The 23,085-nt window shown below is 40.0% G+C and overlaps 1 protein-coding gene across 1 annotated transcript; it reads right to left on the bottom strand.

Moving 5' to 3' along the window:
- Positions 1-444: 444 nt before the first annotated feature.
- LOC139709002 (cysteine and glycine-rich protein 1-like) lies at positions 445-22,639 on the bottom strand. The gene is made up of 6 exons (XM_071620968.1): positions 22,384-22,639; positions 4,184-4,301; positions 3,450-3,627; positions 2,149-2,278; positions 1,238-1,331; positions 445-612 (listed from the first exon to the last, which is right to left on the bottom strand). The coding sequence occupies exons 2-6, from the start codon at positions 4,290-4,292 to the stop codon at positions 539-541; spliced, it is 585 nt and encodes a 194-aa protein (XP_071477069.1). The 5' UTR covers positions 4,293-4,301; positions 22,384-22,639; the 3' UTR covers positions 445-538.
- Between the last annotated feature and the right edge of the window lie 446 nt (positions 22,640-23,085).

Genomic DNA, 23,085 nt, shown 5'->3' on the forward strand with positions numbered 1-23,085 from the left:
TATCCTTATTTTTTTCCCCAAAAGATCAACTGAGAGATCACATGAATAAAAAAAATTCGGCTGTTTGTTTTAAAAGTGACTTCAAATAATGGATTAGTTACAATAATTCAAAGTATGAAATAAGTTTCGAGAACTGAGGAGTCAAGCATGATGTGATGGAAAATATCCAAAAGGGGCCAAAATAATTGCGTAATCCGAAAAACATCATGCATAAACAAGATTTACATGACTACCGGCATGAAACAATAGTTCGTTTCTAGACATCAGGATATAGGGAGGACTCTGTCATTTTTTTATCCCTCCAAAATGGAGACAAAATACGTATATTTTTTTACGTATACTATTTATTTTGTTATTGTAAACACGACTTCGAGACAGAACACACCCATACACAAAGAACATAAATAATTGCATTAGTCTTATATCTTCTCACAAATAAGTGAGCTTCCGTTGAGAAATGAGAGAGATAGAAAAGAGAAAGGAAAAGACAAAGATATAATCAGGTAGGCCTAGGTATACGGTCGCTCTCTCTCTGAATCTACTCGGTTGATAGCGAGCCAGCTCCGCCTCCGAAGCCAACGCCCTTGGGTCCGAAGCCCTTGCCGTAGCAACCTGCAGGTGTTAGCAAATTAAACAGAAAAATGTCGCTTGCAGAACGCCTTTACCTCGGAACAAAATCCATCTACCTGTCCCTCCCCGATTATGAATTACATACCTATCTTTTTATCTATCTATCTATCTATCTATCTATCTATCTATCTAATATCTATCTACCTATCTACCTATCTATCCATTTATCTATCTTTCTATTTCCGTCTCTTAAACTTTTTCTATTTACCATCATCTCCTATTCTATCATTCATTGAATACTACATTACTGAAAAAGCAAAGTGTTAGTCTGTATTTTCGTAATATTATTTCAAACTTTCGTCATCTCACTCACCATCCTCACCGCCATAATGCATGTTACTATGGTTACCGATATCTGACCATTTCGACATGACAATGTTATCATCTGTGAAAGTTACGCCATCGTCGTTATATAGATTTCATGTAGGCCATGATCATCACAAGCATTGTAAACATCACCATCATCATCCTTAGCGCCACCACAATCACCATCTAATTATCATTGTTTTCGATCAGAAGTCCCTTCTCTTTTGGCTACCATGGCAACCACAATATTGTAATCCACACACAACTTTAAACTTGTGCTCGTCCTCCTTTGCTAACTCACCTTTACAGAAGATCTCGCCATCCTTGTCCGCCAGAGTTGTCGAGTCCAATCGCTTATTGCACATGAAGCAGGTGAAACATTTGTTGTGCCAGATCTGTAACGAGGAGAGACCACACGTGACACCATTATAGATCGATGTTTCCATGGTAACGATGTAAAGTGAGCAGGGTTAGATCACATTTCACCGCATCAGTATCGACTTTGAGTTTAAGTTTGAGTTTGAGTTTGCGTTTGAGTCTGCGTTTGAGTTCGAGTTTGAGTTTGAGTTTGAGCTTGAGTTTGAGTTTGAGCTTGAGTTTGAGTTTGAGTTTGAGCTTGAGCTTGAGTTTGAGTTTGAGTTTGAGTTTGAGCTTGAGTTTGAGTTTGAGCTTGAGCTTGAGTTTGAGTTTGTGTTTGTTTTCATGTTTGAGTTCGATGTTGAGTATGATTTTTGTACACGCCACAATGTGGCATACGCCATAATAGTAATCATAATCGTAATTCAAAATTCAAATCAACCCTCTTGAAATTTTAATTGCGTTCACCTCTGCTTTTGGCTATGAGGAAGTAGAAGTGCTCTTGGCTGATCATTCATTTGTCCTATATAGGTATCAAAATTCATTACAACTTTGTGTTATGTATTCAAGATAATGCATTATTTTCAAATGACAACCATGACAACTAACAACCGCTAATATGAGGGAGAAATAGCCACAAACATATCAAATATTCAAAAGGGCTCTGTCACCTCAGCGTTATATCCGAAACAGAATTTGCTGAGTACCATTATGTGTAGACCAGAGTATGTGAGGGAGAACAGGGAGAGGTATGAAAAGTAGTAGTAGTAAAGGATGAAGAATAATCCCTTATTTAGGAGGAGGTGAAGAGGAGAAAGAGGAGGAGGAGGGGTGTAGTTAAGAGCACTTTCTTACGGCATTAGCACCGACTTTCTTCTCAGCTGCGTAGACGGATCCACCGCACCTTGAACAGCGGTCACCGCCCATACTCGAGACTCCCGTCAGGTCGGAATGAGCGTAGGCGGCGGCCATGGCGGGAGCACTCCTGCATGGTACCATGGGTGAATGATAATAATAAGAGGGGGTGGTATTAATAAGGAGAGTTTGATAGAATAGGAGTGGGTGGTGGGTGGGGAGGGGAAGTAATAGCGGGAAATGGAAAAATTCATGCTCTGGTATATATAACAAATCGTTACGATATTTCGTATTCAAACTGGGGGATGGCGTTTATTAATTGCAGTCTATTCTGCCGCAGCATCGTCAACAGCACCACAATAACTTTGCCGATATAAACCATATGTCTATTATGAATCGCCTGCACTGGCTTACCAATCTTGTAGTTACGAGAATTGTGTAAATAAATTGTTATTTGTTATCATGGATTTATAATCAAGAAATCCAATTCCTATTTTGATAACTCCATACATGCTAACAAGAAATATCTGTTCTTCTGATAATCGATACAATCATGCACTGTACCAGCCCCATCCACATCTTCATAAGATGATTTCTTTTGCTATTAGAGTAGTACCAACTTTGTAAAATTGCAAGATAAAACTAGGACTGAGACAGACAGACAGACAGACAGACAAGAATGATTTGAAAAAATATATTCTTATCTAAAACGTGTCTTTTTCTGATGTTTATGAAGTTTAGGAACTTATGACGCTATTCACATAATTTCAGCTATCTTATATCGCGACAGCAACTTCTGCTGCTTAACTCTATTTACTACTGTCACTGGCACTACCATGCACAGTTCCACAAAGTTGATTCTTTAAGAAAAAAAGTACAAAGTACACATTTCTTCGATTTGTTACTGACATAATCTTAAGGGTAGTATCATTCCCCCTGCTTTCTGAAAGAGGAAAGTTAAGTTCTCATTCGGTTGTTATACTGGTAGAGTAAAAATGTTGAATGTTCTTTATATAGTGTTTTCCAGGAGTGGCCTCACAAAATATTGTAGTCTTCTCATCCAGTGAAACTTAAAAAATAATCATAACTTTTTAAAGGATCGTCCAATTTTCCTCAAACTTTCACGGTTGTGTTCTGCTAATGGTGCTGAATTCATTCAATCCACATGCATATTTGAGTTTCCTCCGTTTAACTGGCATCTGAACATGGGGATGAGGACAGAGAGAATCGTGGTACCACGTTCTCGCACTTGTTCCACAACCCTTGGTCTCATTCGCGGACGAACTCGTGCTCGAACGCACCTGAGACTCTCGTCGGGCAGGTTGCCGAGCTGTTCCCCTTCGTCCATGCCGAGGGCGCCCCCACCGATGCCAAAGCCAATACCTTTAATGCCGAATTTGCGGGCGTGACACTTTTTGCAGTAGAGCTCATCCTCGTGTGGGGCTACCGTCTTTGAGTCCAGTCCGGTACCGCAAAGAACTAAGATGATTGTTGAAATTGGGAATCGGGGAACATGATACAAAGTGTAGATTAAAAAACAGCAACAAGCAAACAAACAAACAAACAAACAAACAAAATAAAAGTAAAAACAACGACAACAACAACAAAGACACACACACACAAATCAAATAAACAGATGTAGAAATTATATCAGTAGAAACACGTGCCAATAATAACTCCTAACAGCATGAAATTTGTTATATTGCTACATCTGCATTGGGCTTGATTCAGAAGGTCAGAGGACCATTCTGATTGTAAATTATATGTTTCTGCACCAGACTGGTGAAAATGAAATTGAACGAGCATGGTATCAATATTTTGTAACAGTGATCACTGAAAACCGTTAACTGATCGATTTTAAAGTGATGAAAAAAAGTTTTCATACTTATTTCTATTGCAGGTGTGATGCGACTTTGAAAGCTTTGTATTTCATCTTTTTTCCCCCTTGATTGACGTGGATGTATATGGGATGAGATTGGTTGGGAGGAGGGGGGGGGGAAGGGGGGGGGGGGGGGGGGGGGGGGGGACTACTTACAGCATCTGTGGCAAAGCTTGTGGTAGGAGAACGAGTTGGTTTTAATCTCCTCCGCGGCATATACTGACTTTCCGCAACGGGAACACTTCTTTCCTCCTCCGAAAGGCATTCTTCAGATCTGGTAGAGCAACACGAGAAGAAACAGAGAGACAGAGAGATGAAAGATAAAGATGGAGTAGAAAATGTAATTTCGTTTTAACAGCCCGTATAGTAAACATTAAAGGCGTTCCTCTAAGTAACCCCCTCCCACTTCCACATGGCAGTTTCCCCTCCGGTCACTCGTCGGAAGCAAAGCCTTTTCTTTTTGTTCTTGTTCTTGTTCTTCTCCTCCTCTTCTTCTTCTTCTTCTTCTTCTTCCTCCTCCTCCTCCTCCTTCTTCTTCTTCTTCTCGTTCTTCTTCTTCTTCCGAGCACCTACTGAAGTGTATATCGTATGACCGTCCGATGTATCCGATTAGTGCTGGTCGGCTATCAGGTCAGTGACAGACATGTCGCGAGTGACATCATCGGACGATCTCGCCTCATTGGATGACGCCCGACGTGGTATTGTCTGACACCAAGCTGATACTAGTAGCCGACCCTCGCGAGTCGCATTCATCAGACTGCTATCCGATACACTTCGGTAGGTGGTTGGAAGCAAAAAAAACCTTTGCTTCCGACGAGTGCCGATGAGAAAAAAAAAATATCTGTCAAATGGGGTATTAGTCCGGACACCATGCTGTCGCAAGTCGAGCAAGCATCGGATATAAGTGTCGAGTCAGTCAGATATGTGTCAGATAATGCTGTAGGACTATCATGACTACTTGTGGTGTCTGGCCGACACCCGATGACGGTCTGTTGAGTGTCCGAAGATTAACAGTCATCGGACAGGTTAACTTGAGTCAAGGTTCTAAGGCTCTCCTGGCTGTGGAATCACCCTTGGTTAGCCTTGGTGGCATATCTTAAGCTTGTCGGCTCATCCATATCATTGTCGTCGTCATCTTCGTCATTTTCATCATTATTTGAGTGTATGCTCTCTCTCCTGAACTCTCCTTTGTTTTCGTCTCTTTTATTTTAAACTGCGGCGATGTAATTATACAGTAGACCTAATTGTATGTGGATATGTTTGATTGATGGTGTTTGTTGCTGTCTAGATGTGCCGTAGTTTCATCACCATATTTGTCTGCTTTCTATGTGTTGTTTTGTTTTCATGTATGATTTTTTTGTTTTTAATTTCTGATATATTTATGTTGTATTTCATCCGCACGGATCTGCGTAAGAACAGTCTCCGGACTAATCAAGTACGTGTCGTGCTTAAATGAATGAAATGAAATGAAATGAAATGAAATGAACGTCATCCGTCATCATGATCACATCAGTATGGCATCTCCATTACCATTTACCGCCTTCGTCGTCGTCGCTGCCACTAAGTCGTGCTTGCATCATTATCATCATCACCGCGGAAATCGACATCATCGTTCTCGACATCGTGTGGCGTACCAACCGGGCCTCTTCATCGCTGGTGGGTTGGTTGGCAGTGCAGTCCCGGAGGACAATGCTCGGTGCGTCAGGTGAAGGTTTTCTCTTAGGGTTGTGAACAGCGCCTGGTGTGACTGTGCAACCCAATTCCATGGTGACAGTTCCTGTTGCGGTTGGTGCAGACGCAGCCGGGAAGAAGCAGAGGTTGTTCGCTGCTTGCGGTCGCATGGTGGTGGGCTCGTTTCTCTGCTGCCTGCTGGGTTCTCTCCTCCTCCGCTTGCCTGCGCCATCTCTTCACCCTTTTTACGCCAGCAGTCACTGTCACGGTCGTTAGGCGGCTACTTTTCCCAGTCATTAGGGTCAATGTTGCAGACTTTCATGTCCCGTTTGCAGACATTGTCAAGATGGGACATCCCGTGCCTTTGGTAGGCCCTAATTACCAATAGCAAGTTGGCCGTAGAGAAGATCCTTGGAATACGCTCACCTTCAAAGCACCCTACATGCCTAAGCCAGCGTAGACGTCTCTGACTTGTTACTTGTTACAGTAATCCCAATCGCAGCTCCTTGGAATCTGTCTACCGGGATGCAATTCACGTCGTGTGCCACTGGAGGTGCAGAAGTGAATGATTGAACATGTCTCTCTTAAGTACAATAAAAGCGAGAATGTCTGCCCAAGGAAAAACTATTGGTCCCTTTCTACTAACAGCATGTGGAACCCTGCAGGAGGTTGCATCTCGTTGATGAAGGGTACGTGCAACCTCCCTGAATCTGGCTGGGGTTGGTGTGAGTACCACAGATCCAGGTAAATTACTCCTGACTCAGCATGGCAAACAAATTTGGGATTTTAGCCCTGGCCAGGATGTCGCTGTGCGGTAGGCCTACTTGGTCCTGCCAGCTATAGGAGATGCTCAGAATGCTATTAAACAGGCATCGCATGTAAAAGATGTTCGGACAGCGTTCCTGCCTCGAGTAGTTCATGTCTCATTGCCATACAGGAAAGTGCCGAGAACACATCGTGCTTGACAGACACGCATCTTAGTATTCTCTGTAAGCTTTCTGCTGTCCCATCCACGCCATACCCTTTTGGATAGCTTGTCCAAGGTTGCTGCGGCTCTTCCTATCCACCAGCAGATCTCTATGTCGAGTAATAGAGATGGTCGATCCGAGGTGCGTGAGAACATCTGTCACTTCTTATCAGGAACATACCGGTAACAGCGTAAGTAATCAAGAACTTCTGGCGTCCCCAGGACATTGCACTTATAAACGCCCAAGAATACTGATTTACACGAAAAGCTATGTACAGTGTATCCAATACGTTGCCACCGAGGTGCACGACATACCGTTATTACTATGATTTGCAGAGTTTTCAGAAATCTCTTAATTTTAAAAAGCACACCTGATTCTGAAATACACAACACAATTTAGAAGTTCAAGTTTTTGTTTCTCCCTAAAAGTGTCAGCAAAAGCAGATTTAACGGATAAAATCAATTTCTTCATCTTTCATAAGATGTGCGGTGAAATTCAGAGGTGCTTATGACCGTGTCCAATGATGACAAGATGATATTTTCGGCAGTAGACTTCTGTTAGGCTTTCATGAGTCGAACTATAATAAAAACCAAGGGGGTATAGTAGGCGAGCTTGCCTAGTTCCTCCTTGATACAACTTTGTGAATTCATGGGAACAATCTAGGTCTTCGTTTTCCGTTACCAGCTGTGTGTGTATGTATGTATGTATGTATGTATTCTTTCTTGTCACCATGTTTTTCTGGTACACACGGCTCAATGGATTTTGTCTCTGTCCCCCAAAATTGATATCTTATTTTGCGCTTCTAGGTACTCTCTTAGTATTTTGGCAGTATGTTTTTTTTTATCATAACAGCTAACAAATTCTTTATTCACCATATTATAGGCCATACATTTTGGACAGATATGTTACCTGCATATTGTTTACAGTTTGATCCATGTCTAAAACCTCTGCTTTTTAGTTGCACACTCATCATTTTTTCGCTTTATTTAGTTCTTAACAAAATAATGCAAATCCTGCAAAGTACTTATGCATTGTTGGCCTCATCATGATACAATAATTCTTACATACATGTTGTGCTGTACTTTAGAGCTTGTGTTTCTTTACTTCTTTGCTTCTATCGGCTTCTGTTCGATGGAAATAAAGAACTTGAATAAAAAAACAACAACAACAAAACATAACTCGGATATCCCGAAAATCGAGCGCGCGATGAGCCGTGTCAACAACGACATGAACTTTTCCTCATCACTCAGGACATCATGCCACTGTAAAAATATATGGAGCCTGGCAATTGAATGTGGGGCGCATTATCATTCTTTCCTTCCTTTATCATGAGACATAGCTGAGATGCCATCAAGTTATCTCTTTATCTGCAGTTTTCTTGCTTCATATAAGTTATAGCAGCATCTGCTAGGAGCAGATAGCTAGTACTACCAACTTCCCCCTGCAAAAACAAAATAAAACAGCACAATATAAAACAAAACACATTTCTCATTTTGAACTCAATGATAGTTCGGAACCTAAAAAAAGGTAGAGGATCAGATTGGTTGCAGGCCTTATTTAAGAGAAGTATTTGTGAGCACGAGCACCTCATTCTGATTCGTACTTGACGAGGAGGAATCCATTAATGAGCTTGGTGTAACCTGATGAATTAGGGCAACCGCTGTTTGAACGCGGCAGTCGGTTGGCTCCTTGTGTCGCAAGGACTTAAATATAAGGTGCCCTAGATCAAATGGCCGTATTATGTATAATGACTGCTCTCAAAGCATGCTGGGAAAATTGCATATACCTAGATGTTTGTTAATTCAAAAATGAAATAGAGTTCGTCAAACCAAACATTTGTGGTGTTACTCCGAATGTTCATGAGGTTCGTTATTCCGAAGGTTTATCCGAAAATGTAGTAAAACGGTGTGTACTTTTATACACGTTATACGCACCTTTGGAAAAGCAAACCTTATTTCATTTTTCGGGTTAAAGAACCTCCGAATAAAGAACCGCAATTTTATCTTCGGACTAACGAACTGTAACCCAAGTGTTTCACCAGTTAACTTATGTAGTACAACACAAAAGATCGAGAATCCAAATTCAATCGAGAACCAATTAAGGACCCATTGTATACCAAAATAAATGCTTTCGTGAGTTCTCTGTTAGGTACATGTATATTAAATTGAAACAGTGTGAAATTTTTGCAGCGGAGCAGTGATGAAGAAACTTTAACAGTGTTGCAAACGTAAACACCGTTTCAGCCAGCAGTCCCCACCATTTTCAACAACATTTTTGTGATTGAAGATTTTCATTACAGTATATTTTTCTTATATAAGACATGAGGCTTATTGATTTCATATTATATAACTATATGCAAATATTATGATGCAATTAAAATGTAGTTGGAAAATCAAATAAATGAAATGAATGAAATATCAATTGTGAGTCATGTCTCATCAGTGTAATGTGATAACTCACTCTGACCACCAATGAATCGGTGTGATAGTGGGCCTATACAACTTAAAACCCACAATGAGATTGATGAGTATTATATGAAACACTTTCACTCTGTGGTAGGCTTAATAAGTACACAGTGTTTCAAAGTGCGTCCACAGCATGATACACTGCATGAATTCTAGGAACAAGGTTACACTGACTGGTCTGGAGTACAGACGTAACTCCTGGGATTTTCATACAAATCTCCTTGCACTACCGCAGCTGCTATCGCCCTGGCCAGTCCACCACCGTCAGCACCTCAGAGAGATTCCGTAATATGACAGGAACAGTTGTTCCTAAAGTCGCAGTCTGCATTAAGAGCAGATGAGTCTCAAGGATTTGCCACGAAAATATGTCTTCCATCGCCTTGTTGTAACGGCCGAAATAGCGACGCAGCATTTGTCTCTAATTTTGTTTCTGCCTTTTTTTCTGAGAAATGTTTTCCGTTCCATGCTGTGTCCCTTCGTCATAAATTCCTACAGTAGGTTTGGAGTCTCATGTATATGTTGGGTATGATAGCTTCTCCTCCATTCATGAACAAGGACGCTAAAAGAACCATGACCGAAATCAGTACTTTCTGTTGAATGTTTCTTCTGAATGGTTTTCTACAAGGTAATAATGTCGATTTATTCATCTTATATACCTGATCTGTATACCGGTCATAGGGAAAGACAAGAAGTAGTGTCATTTATGACCGTGCACCTCAAAACGAACATAAAGTCGCACACACTGATTTTGCGTGAGGACTGAAAATAAGTGAAATGGGTCAACCTAGCCGAACTTGACTTTTTCATGTTTTCTGAAAGAGCGGATCTTCTTTTACATTATGCTAAAATTTGGTATCATAAAACGGGCGGGAAAGTGTTTTTTTAGCAGTTTATCTCGAACATTTTTGGTGAAATAGTGTGATTAGGTGTGTCTTTAGAATCCCTTTTTCATTTCTGGAAAACCTTGTCCACACTCTTCACTTTCAACTCTAATAACTTTTGAAAGTGCTACTGCTTTGAAAGTTGGCATTAATTATGGACGGAATGTGTTAATGAGGCACGCTTAACCTCAGTTTAATCTGATAATCCCTTCAGTGTTGTTACTCTGGTGGTTTACTTCCTGTTTTTTGTCCCATTCATCGCACAGCCAGCACGGTTTAGTAAAGATTAAGCGCTTGAATAGACACTGTACTTTAGAGCCTCTTTTCTCAGTTCACACTTTTCCTGAGTTTGTGCTTTCTTTCCAATATTTAGATAGGTTAGGAGAGTCCATTTGATTTGAGTTATACATCATTTTAAAGCTTAAAGTCTGCTCTTTCAGAATATGGTCTTAACTAAAAATTCATGTCTGGCGACTTTTTGTTTGTTTTGAGGTGCAGGGTCACATTTGGGCACAACTGATGCCGAGTGTTTTCGTCAATAAGACAGTGTGTGTATGTCTTTATGGGTTTTATTATTGTAAAAAGTGGAGGAGTGCTGCCCCTGCTGGTACAATTACTGCTCTTCAGGATTGTCTATTGGTCGATAGTGTAATTACTTTATGAACTTAACCCCATGTCACTAAATATTATATACGAATATAATTCTAATAGCTATACATTTGGCTTTAACTTAACTCAGTTTCAATTTGATTACAAAATTAGTGCTGATTTATCAATGCTCCTCAATCAATAAACTGATTTTTGTTTGACCTGATTTACATTTTTTTTCCATTGATGGCTGAAATCTATGCATAATATTGCTATACATACACATATAAAATAATGATTTATTATACTAGACAGTGTATAGGCTATAGTACGCACACGTAATAATAATGGAATGCATTCTGTGTGAGTTGGGGACAACGAAGATATTCAACATTGTGGTGGAGTACACAAGCGATGGATCGCAGCGACCGAGCTGGGGGTGGGGGGGGGGGGGGGGGGGGGGTGGGGGTGGGGGGGGGGGAGGGCCTCCCATATGAGGGAGCTTTTGTATTCTTAGAATTGGAATTCAACGATCTTGTGTAAGATGTTATAAATGGGGAGTAATATCCATTTTTTAAAAAGATTTTCAGTCACAAAGAGGAAAAGTTGGTTAATCATTTAAGTTGGAGGAAAAAAAACCCCGAATAACTAAATTCTGTTATTTTTTCAATGATTTCGAAAATCTAATATCTAATCGCAGCAACCAAGATGTGGGGAGGGGGGGGGGGCACTCTTAAGAGTCAGGTGTGCTGCAGGTGCCGCCCCTGCTTCTCCCAGGGCCTGTTTATCTCAATGCGTATTATTTTATCGGGATCCGTTCATAATTTTTCGACTTTACTACCCAACGTTATGTACAAGCAAGCAACCAAGCAACCAACAAACAAACAAACACTGAGGAAAAATAATAAAATAGAATCCCCTTGACGAAGGCTATGATGATATTAGAACAGAGTGACATTGGGGAGAGTATACTTTCCCAACTCTGGACATAGCTTATATGTTGCACAATGTGTATGTGACGGGGTCGTGACCCACGAACAAAGATGCACGCACGCACGTACCCTCGGGAAATTGTTGTAAATGATAGGCCTATTACAGCATGTATTCACGACCTATGCTAGCCATGACTGACAGCATGTGATTTTCTTGTGTCATAACATTGCGGTAAGAGTTACATTGACAGCTTGGCAGCAGTGCAGCCCAGCTTCATCCATTGACGATCTACTGACAGAACCCCCCCCCCCCATCAATCTGGCCATGCATTTTGCCATCTACACATCAAAAGCAGTGTCGTATTGAGGGCGCAGTTTAAGGTTGTTTCATGGTATAGCATCTGGATTTGGATGTGAAAAAGCTTGAAGATCAAAAAGGGGTTTAAAAGAGTATCGTTCTCTGACTATTCAATCGGAACGTTTAACCATTTCCCCCTTAATGATTTTCATGGCGTACATCCAAGTATCATGTAGACGCATAGACTATTAACATGTTCACATCTCAGGAAGATCATTAAGACTTGCTATTTAGAAGTTGACCACCTTGATTCAGACACACATGTGTTTAACAAGATCGTGATGATGGCTCTAATTATGATTAATAACGATTAATAGTAATTATAATTCATCGGTTTTTAATGACATTGTATGCATAGTTTATTATACCCTCATGATACCTTTATAATGTATTTTCTACAAAATGATAAAATAATGATTGTGTAATGTAGACCTTATATACTTTGTATTTTGCTACGGTTTTTGTGGACGAATGGAAATGAATGTCAATTGAAAAAATGAAGTGCTATTATTAAAATGTCTTTCCTGTTATTTCAGGCCTGGTATCCTGAGGGTTACAACTTCGTTTACTATTCTGCGTATACTGTAAATCATCTTCGACGTAATTTCTCCTATGCTTTTTTTTTTAAATTCTTTTCCTCTTTTTCGCTTACCCCATAAAATCCACTGCCCTCCGTCTGGTCGATCTCCCCCAAATTCTGGAAGAGTGTTCGTTCGTTAGTTTGTTTGGTTGTCCTATCGGAGCGTGTTCCATAACCACACTGAGCACGAAATCGACCACGTATATATATACGTTCGGCTCGTAAGGCCAATAGCACAGTGTTAAGGGAAACACCATTTCTTGTTCAAGTAGACTTCGAGAAACAGAGTGAAATCAGAGAAAACGAACGATATACTTTAATGTTCCCTTCAGACTAGTTTATAGACTACAAGAAAGGTGATTCTCGACTCCATTAAAAAAAAAGGCATTTGCATAATTTTGAAGCAACACAATTAAAAATCGTGAGGCAATGACGCTTCAAATTGTATTCTACGATTTTCCGGTCCGTTCATTTTAGTTTACTTTACCATTAGATCAAACACAAAGGCCTACACGGAATTATAATCTCTGAGACCTCGAAATCATTTCATAATCATGCATTTGCTCGAAATCGGATGGGGGAGATAAGACTGTGGAGATGACGCCCTGAACACTCGCAGTGCTTGGGCCAACGGTACATTGCCGGAATGGAATTAAAGTAATTCTGAAAACAAGGAGCCAAGGCTGTAGACAGTAGCTGTACTACAATCCGTCCGGCACTCCTGTTGTAATCCCAACGTGTCGCTCCTAAACAAGCACGGAGGGTCAGGCAGCGAGGCGGGGGGAGCGCGGACGTGTTGCGAATTGCTCGCACACCCAAAGAAGTCATCCGGTCACATACCACGCGCGCCGCCGCGCCCGCCCAATATGGGCATGGAATGAAGCGAGTTTTCCCCCTTTCTACGATTGGCATTGATTGGGAGGTTGGAAGTGGTGGTATAGTGGTGGTGGTGGTGTGTGGGCGAGGGGGTGGGGGTGGGGTGAAGATAGCAGGTCCGTCCGGGTGTTGATAACAAGAGAGAAGCTACTGCCATGACCCATAATGCTTTGTGCTAATCACTTACAACATGAACGCAACTCATGTCAAGACAAAATCTAAAATACCTATTATCCCGGATATGGTCATTTCTGTATTACATCGTAAAGGAGAGAGCTGTCTCGGTTGTTCTGTAATTATTGCGGGCGAAATCTACGTGTTTTTTTTTCCTTAAAATGGTCTTCATTATTCAAGTCTGTATACTGAAGATTGCAGAAGACAGAAGGAAGTAAAGAAAAATAGAGAAAGAAAATGATTTAATCTTTTAGTATTCTGGAATATAGTACTTGCAGATTTGAGTTCTTGGGTGATTCTACATTTCTTTTCTTTATGTTATCATTCATCATAAAAGTCACAGGACGTCGACCTCAGTTGGAGAGAGATCATTATCACAGTCTCAATGAGATTGCATTAGTGGGCATTCCTAACTGAACAGATGAAGATGAAAAGGAATACAATGAACATTTATGAATGTCGTTTAAAAGAGAATTCAACACATCAGGTACATTAAAATAATTCTTGGGGATACTTGAACAAGTATCCGGTGCGTAAACAGATGCCATTACTTGCTTGTTCAGTCGAGTGTATAAAGTTCTATTAGACTGAAACATGATATAAATCAAAGAAGGAATCACATCATGTTTAAAGGTATCAGGTTTTAATGCAAAGCCCATTGTTTCAAAGTTTGTCCCGGCCAGTGGGAATCTCGACAGAAATCGGCGCACTGATGAACGTGATGAATGCCAATCGCCGTGTAGAGTCAGTTGATGACCAATCATGGTAATGTCGTGTCACACTCTCCAAGAAAGAAACTAATTAACTCGTTCCTTACAAAAAACCTGGTGGCCTGTAAATTAAATCTATGGGGATTTCAGAATTCAGTATGGAACGGGTTAACACAACAATCCTTGCTATGAGGGAGCGGCTGGAAACTCGTTCAGCGATACCATATCATTAACCATCGACCGTTTATCACCCTCAATTAAATGCCACTATAGAACAGCGCCCTCATTTAACCAATGCTGACATTTGAAACATTATTTCGTCACTTTATGTAGCCTTTATAATGATGATACACGATTGATGCGCTACAAGTCTCCCATATAATTAATCTCCCCTCTGAATTACTCCCGACACATTATACTGTTGGCTCGCAGCTCGAGAAGATCTGTTTATAAGGTTGAAAATCTAATGGGATCATTGTGCAGGAACCAAATTAATGTACCCTTGCTATGTTTCGTTTCATTTCATTTATTCATCTATTAGTATTTTAAAAACAATACAGAGGTATATAGTATTTTAAAAACAATACAGAGGTATAGTTTAGAGTCTAAACTACTACACCGTCTTGACACAGTGTCACCGTGTCACATCGACTAGCTAGTGGCAATTTAAGGTGTTTTCCGAAACAACGGAATACAGGCTTGCTTTTTATCAAACGATTTGTAGCTGTCGTTCATGAACTTATAGAGTATAATACTATGATGAAGACAGTATTGAATATCATAAACGAATTTCTGTAGACTACATCAGTCGTCATTGTCTCCACTTGTCAATTTTTAAGTTGTTATCCTCGGGAAATTATAAAATTTATTTCCCTGTAAGACTACTAACTAGTATTGTATCTTTATTCTGTTCTCACTTTATCATATTTTTGGGGTGAAAGAGTTTATTCGCGTGTGTCTGTGCATGTACATGACCTCATGATTATGGATAATGGTACACTGTACATTCCATTTCGAAAACTTACCAGCTAAACTCTGTCAAAACACGCTTCGCCATTTGAGAACACCTTAACTTCGGCTAGACCTCTGAAGCAGATTGTGTCTGATACCTTCAGTCGCTCGCACCGCCTGTTTGGCATGCATGTTTGTTTTTACTTGGTCTGCTAGCAAACAATGAGAAACCAGTCAATCAATTCGACATTCCACTGCGCGCGTCTAAACAGTTTCATGCGGCACCGTCCAAAGTAATTACCACATCGCTAAGCTGATTCGCTCAGCCTGTCTACGACCTTTGCCCTTTGACACCGGCACTAACGATAGACCACTTACTAAATACACGTGCTCGGCACAGCGTGAAGCCTGGCAGCCCAGGATAGGATTTTCCTTTCGGTTTTGACCCGTTAACGCTACCGTAACAAGCTACTTGAGCGCTTTGTCACGTATTGATTTCATGAGCAGTAACAGGCTTGAGCAAATCACAGATTCCTGTTTTCCCTGTGGCATATCACAACTACAAATCTGATATTTTGCCTACACAATGGAGAAAAATGTGTTTATATCGACAAAGAAAATTCCATCAGATTTTCTGATCTAAATACAGCCTAGTTTCGTGCAAACCCTCCTTTAAAAAGGAATAATGTCATTCTTTAACTCCATTGAGTGGTAAAGAACAATGATAACTGGTAGAAACAGCGATGTAATACATTTTTATTGTTTTTTGTTTAAGCCCTTCCCTGTCAAGTCCGCCTTAAAGTGACACAAAATTATCTGGCAAGGGATAGTACATATTTCCTCAAACCCATGCCCATTATCCCATCTTCTCCTTCCATAATTTCGTTAGATTTTATCCAGGAGGATAATCTTTAATTTGCTTTAGGGGTTCCATGACGGTTCCTGCTACAGTTGCTCCCATCATAAATATTTGCATGCTAGGCGAAACATAAATTCTACCCACAAACATAACCCTAAGTCTGATCCTAATCCTTACATCTAAACTGAGCATAAAACCTTGTCACAACCCTTACCCTATATAATCCCTAGTCTGGGGAAAATAGGACCGGAGCAATAGCCGCAGGAGCGAAAGTGTCACCGCTTTAGGCCTATATCATGTAAAATGTCAGAACTAAAAGGAAACTAACTTGGTGTAGTGCGGTATGTTTGTTTGTTTGATTTATTTTTCTTCCAGCACAATTTCATACATAAATCAAGATTCTTTTCAGTAATATCACATAAAATATCAGTAAGCAGATTACAATGTACATGATTCAAAGAAGGGAAATTGATGTGTAAATTGATTCCATTAGCAATATTATAACTCGTATTACCAAAGTTCCAAATGATTACCTGAAAAAAATTATGCGGAAGAAGGAGTGCTACTATAAGCAAAAGCTTGAACACGTGGCAGCCCAGGGACCGATGTACATAAAACACATGTTTGCGGAATGGGGAAATACTACAAAATATATGTACATTCCTAAATCCAGGCCAGTGACCAAATGACCCCTCCCTTGCCATGCTTGGACGTCATTTTCCTCGAAGGAGGAAATCCAGAGCGCGTTAGAGGGAACTGGTCAATTTTCCCTAATTCCCGCGCAATCACCAGTCCTGTCAGCAACCCCTGTCGTCTGCTCGAGTCTCGAAGCAGAAGGCAGAGGGATTATATGAGATGACGAGTTAATTGCGTCGCCAGGGTAACCTCGACGACCCATTTCTCGACAGTCCTCATTCTCCTCATAGTTTCACACTCAGTGACTTCTTTCCCCCCCCCCCAACTGCTCTCCCATTATTGAAATAATGTAATATGATCTGATGTAGATTTATTTCTTTTAATACATAAAGAGTCGACCATACATAGACCAGAACAGAGACGAATAGAAAATGATCAGGAAAGAAATATGTTTGATGTCAAGAAGTCTATGTCGAATGTGACACTTTGGTTTGAGGAGGAAACTTTCATTGCGTATTCTGAGTCATGATACTTCCTTCAAGTAGGCCTAATTTGAGTAATTCGCACTTTCATAATATATATATGTATATATATATATATGTATATAATATATATATATAAATAAAATATTATATATATATATATAGATATATATTATTATATATCTGCGCGCGCGCGCGTGTGTGTGTAAATCGTATATAAGAAATCACGAGTTCAATTAAATGGTTTTCATTAATTCTGGTGATTGAATCTAGGGTGAAGAACTTTTCTGGTAGCGAAAACTATATATTCATATTATGTATATATTATATATATATATATATATATATATATATATGTGTGTGTGTGTGTGTGTGTGTGTGTGTGTTTGTGTAAATCGTATATAAGAAATCATGAGTTCAATTAAATGCATTTTCATTAATTTCTGGTGATTGAATCTAGGGTGAAGAACTTTCCTGGTATATAGCGAAAAGGCTCAAATTTTGCTCTCATCACAATCAGCACTCTTCCTCATTCTATACATCTACACAGTCGTTCAACATTTCACTGTTTTGCCTCAGGGATATTCTTTTTGTCGATTTCGCCCCCAAAAGACCATTAGGGAGCTTTAGATTTTAGACGCACGGACGTTCAGAGGGAAAAAAAAAAAACATGTTCTAAGCGTGCGCAGAAGCGTGCGTCAATTTGACCCACGCTTCTGCGCACGCTCAGAACATGTTTTTTTTTTCCTCTGAACGTCCGCGCGTCTAAAATCTAAAGCTCCCTATTAATAGTTGAAACAAAATGTAAGTGTGTCCTATAGTATAACAATGGGATCGGTCATCCTAATGGTTGATTCTCAATTCAAAGAGAAACAAGAATGATTGATGCAGTATATCGTATAAGAGTATGAACAGATAAGTCATGATAATCTTTTTCACGTGATTGATCAAAATTTGATTAAAGAATATAATATATCTTGGTTTAAGAATTATTTGGTATGCCTTTTTGCTGGATTTTACAAAAATCCGAAACCGCACCGCCGAAAAAACAAAACAAAACAATTCCCCAAGGAGGAGGGGGGGGGAGGGGATCGGTCATATATATCTTTTGCTATTCGGGTTGGGGCAAAACGATATCTTTGAATCTTGCTTTAAAAATATGGACACAAAATAAGGCTATTTGAAATTATTTACAACGCTTATAAATTGTGAAAAGAATTCGTGCAGATACAAAAAGTGATCTGTGATATTTAATGGATCACCTAATTATACGGTATTCATGTCATTTATTCACCTTTTTTTCCTTTTTCACTTCTTGACATAATGCTAGTATATAACTCCCAACAGAGGATCTCAAAGCAAGAATTGTCGTGGTCCGATCTGTATCTAAAGCTTATGCACACGTAAGGCTCAATGTGTCAGAGTAGAAACCTGGCCCGGAAATGATGGAATGATGGGATACATGACCTCAAAATGCCTCGTATTTTCACCCATCACCCACACAAAGGAAAACAAAATACGGTATTTGCGCAATCACTAATATTCGCGGCATTTCTGGTAGGGCACATCAGGAGAAGGGAATCTTTATCTGATCCATTCGCACGTTTTCTTCTTGCTTTCCGTATATTGTTCTTGTTGTGTCCGCCCCTGTTTGTTGACCAAGGACAACCCTCTTTAATGCAACGTTAAAGTTGCGCGCACTTTACGGACACGTCTGGAATGCTTTACTACCACCTTGTGACTGATAACCCATCCGGTCACACGATAGCAAATTCATGGTGATATAGGCACGCGCGATCCATCGCATTTGACCTGTCAATTCAATCTGCAATGTTTATCTCGTAACACTCGCGGGCTATATTATGTATACCTTGGGAGTAGTAAACATCCTCCTTCTGGTTTATAGAACTGGAACTGAGTGATCGACATCTGAGTGTCTTCCAAATGTTATTTCATTCTCCTGTATAGAAATCATGGTGATAATTTTGCTCAAGGAAACTCTTTAAAACAAGACTCTTAGAGGGATATCTTCTACTTCGCAATGGGAATATAATTTGGTATCAAAACCTTAACTTTAAACATGTTTCTTTAACTTTTAATAAAACTGATTTCTACGAGCAACAGCGAGTTGATGGCGTCTAAAGTCACTCTAATACATTCGATTTGTCGAAGCATGACCTTAATAGTTTGATCACCAAATAAGTCATTAGACCACTAACAGTATCAGAAACCTGCCATCTTAGGTAGATGTTAAATCAGTGAAGCTGTCTGCATCTTCTGACCTGCTAAAGGTAGGCCTATATCACAGGCGAAATACCGGTGATATTCTATTACAAGACGCGTCGAAAGGTAGGTTGGAAAGAAAATAAACAGCTTACCCTGTCAATACAACAAAAATCATTGTTAAAGCGACAACTTTATACTCGATGTAAATATTTTAACTTTTTCTTTTTTGGGCGTAGAACAACACTTCCTATTCAAATAGGTGAATACCCGTATTAGTTGTACAATGAAAAAAAAAATCAGTAAATCAATACAATCCATATAGAATTACACTTAACACATTTTAGTGTTTACATAAAATAAATTTACACAAACACAAACACGCGCCCGCGCGCACACACACATACTACACACAGAGAGATTTCAAAACTCCTTTAGATTTGCCACAAATGATTAGTTTACTAAAATATAATTAAATTGTCTGTATAGTATGATCGCTATGATAAAGATTTTTCCTGATAACCAAGAGAGCTTGCGAGTGGTTTGCTCGACAGATTAACAACTGGTTCATACAATTATGCATTCCAAGAGTTGAGATGTACCCACAAGCGAATGGAATAGACTGTTATTAGGGGCCTTGTATATCCAAAGAAGAAATATCTATTATTTGAGTACAGTGTAGGCCCCTTAGAGATATCAGACTAGCCTATCACATCAGTTACGGAGGGCGCCTCATTGATGGACCGTCAGTGTGACACGAAAGTACAGCTGTCGTTCGACATGATCATGGCCTCACGAGGACTTAACTCTTTTTCTCCCAGGGGGCATCAAAATCATAGTCTAAGTTTCCAGACATTATCATTTACACCTTGCTTTGATTCCACCGCTATCCAAACAGCCAGCGCGGATGTGCAGTACACTGTAGTTGTGCGATACCATATTGCCAGTCGACACGCACAGGAAAAGCAACTATAAGAGCGGGAGGCGCCTTGCAGAATGGATGCACCGACAAGGGACACGCATAGATAAAATATAACCGTGCCCTTGGAACTAGGTTACGAAGATTCACTGCTTGAGTGCGAGTTGCATTCCCCGAATTCCCGGGAGCATGACTCAAAGACCTCTGAATGGAGGCTATACAGGACGCTCCAAGCATCGGTATCGGTTGTAAGTGAGGAGCACGAGAAGCGATTTAAGTGACTTATGGCCACAGTATGTCGTAAGGCCACCATCGAGGACTAGGACGTGATAATCCTTGCGAGGACTATTTATGACAACACGCACTGTACGACCTGGCACAGCAGCTGGACCAGATAGATAGCTGCACCTTACCGTCAATCATCCAATTACATTACGGGCACTCAGAAGGGCGCCGAACAGCCCATGCTAATTATGCATGTGGTTTTGGCACCTTGAATGTATACTACAAAGCTGTACTGCAGGACAAACAGGAAAGAGAGTTGCTAGTAGGATTGTGAGATAATTCTATGATTACAATTATACAGGAGTACATAATATAGGCAGACACAAACACGTGTCGTATCGATAGGTATATACTAATGGCCGGTGGATATATTTATGGATAGGTGGGTTTATAAGTGATGTGTATGCAAACATATCAGTGTAACACAAAGTTTAACATAGACCATTATAATGAGCAGATTGTCATATGGCTACAGGTGAAAATACATCACATTAAAAGCTGAATATATATATGTATATGTGTGTCTCTCTCATTCAATATAACATACTAAAAAAACAAAACATAATATGACAGATTGCAACATAATGTAACACGTGACACAATGTTTGTGTTGTTTTCGTCTCTTGACGAATATAGATAAACTGAGTTTTTCACAGGTCCATAGGTAGGTGAATACCAAGGTAATATATCAATAATGCAAATTTCATAGACCGTTGAGAGAATAATTATCTGACAACTTTGGGTGGGTAATTTACAAAATCCGACTTAAAAACCGTTCATTATTTGTTTTATGAAATAGTGATGAAATTCACATTTCGCGGCAGCTACATTCGCAAGATTGCAAATTTCAGATTTGAAATCGTGGTGTTTCACTCTCCCTATACTCACCTAAGTTTGTTCAGCTTCAACACCAACATAGTTTGTATGCAATTGCACATATCAATATTCCTTGAAGAGTCATAACGTATTTACATCTATTTCAATCTGTTGTTATGTTTTGATATAGGGGACGCACAATGTCAAACACATCAAGAGGAAATTCAATGGCTGCTCGTTTTCCCAATGACACTTCTTGTTTTCTTTCGTATGCATCTATTTTGATGACAAAATGGACTGACATTATCTTGTCACCTAAGAAACAGTTCCTTATGTTATAGGACAGTCGGAACCAGTTGTTAAGTGATATGATTAGAGGGAAATTTTGAAGTCATTATATAAAATTATTTTTATGATTGATAGTTCATATTCCCAAGAAGGTTACTTTTCTGAACTGAAGTGCAAAGACGTCGATTTTTCTTTTCTCGCAGGTGAGTTATCATTTATTAGATCGATCAATAAATCTGAAAAGTGCTTGCAAGGCTATAATATGTCTTATCTGAACATTTCGATCCACTGCTCTATATCTTGGCTGATTTTTCAAAGGAAAAAACATTGAAAGAAACATAATATTTAATATCACTATTCGGAAATTGAAACGTATTCGGAATGACGTTCAAAAGAGAGATACAAAGATAGATAGATATAGAGAGAGTAAGAGAGAGTAAGAGAGAGAGAGAGAGAGAGAGAAGGAAGGAGATGGGTTGGAGAGAGGGAGGTAGAGGAAGAGTCAGACAGCGAGATGAAGATATAAGACAACTCATGACCGTCTCATATTCCGATAACCCGATACCATCGCACCACACATCAGTTCGCATGAAAAATTCCAATGTCAGAGGTCACGAAGCGTTTGCTATGAACTCCCCGTGATCAAATGAGCGCATTGACTGGTGTAATTATGATATGAAATAGTGTTACTTACTACGCTATACGACGTCTCACACAAGAATCCTAAGACGATGAGCTGTAGTTATATCGAGATGTAGAGAGGGAAAGCAGCTTGCGCGCTAAAAGAAATTTCCCGCCTCTGGCTGATCGTCTGCTGAACGGGCCTTTTTGGCAAACCGTCAAAAAGATGGATCAGAAATAGAACCTTGACCAAGACGCGGGAAACTGGTTCGTCGGCGAAACTCTTCCTGCTCGGCCAACTTTAGCTCCAAGTTGATGTACTAACCTTCGTCTAGAGCAAACTGCGGACAAGAGATTACATCCATCGTATTCATCCTTCGTAATTTTCTTTGCTCTGTTTGCACACGGCACTTCGAAATTGAACCGGGTGTTTTAAAGCCCATCACTTTGGATCTTACTTCTGTTTTTTGCGCACAGCACCCTGTTGGCAGTGACCCGTCGGGTATGTCGTCCATTTTTGGACGCACGGCAAAATGGGGGTAGTGACAACGTCGAACTGTCCGCTGAGCTCCCAAGTCGAATAGTCTAAGTTAAATGCGTTTTTGCGTAGGAGCGTGTGCAACATTGCTGAGAGACCACGCACTTTGTACTTGAGAACTAGATCACTCATGGTCACCTATAATACCGGGGGACATAAAAAGCTAGTGACATCACGATTATTCTGTTGTCTTCGCTTGGTATAAAGATATCTTGCATTCCCTCGATGCAATGACAA

This window comes from Diadema antillarum, unplaced genomic scaffold (genome assembly GCF_040938485.1).
Source record: "Diadema antillarum isolate AM-2024a unplaced genomic scaffold, OU_Dant_1.0 seq00001397_RagTag, whole genome shotgun sequence".
Taxonomy (NCBI): Eukaryota; Metazoa; Echinodermata; class Echinoidea; order Diadematoida; family Diadematidae; genus Diadema; species Diadema antillarum.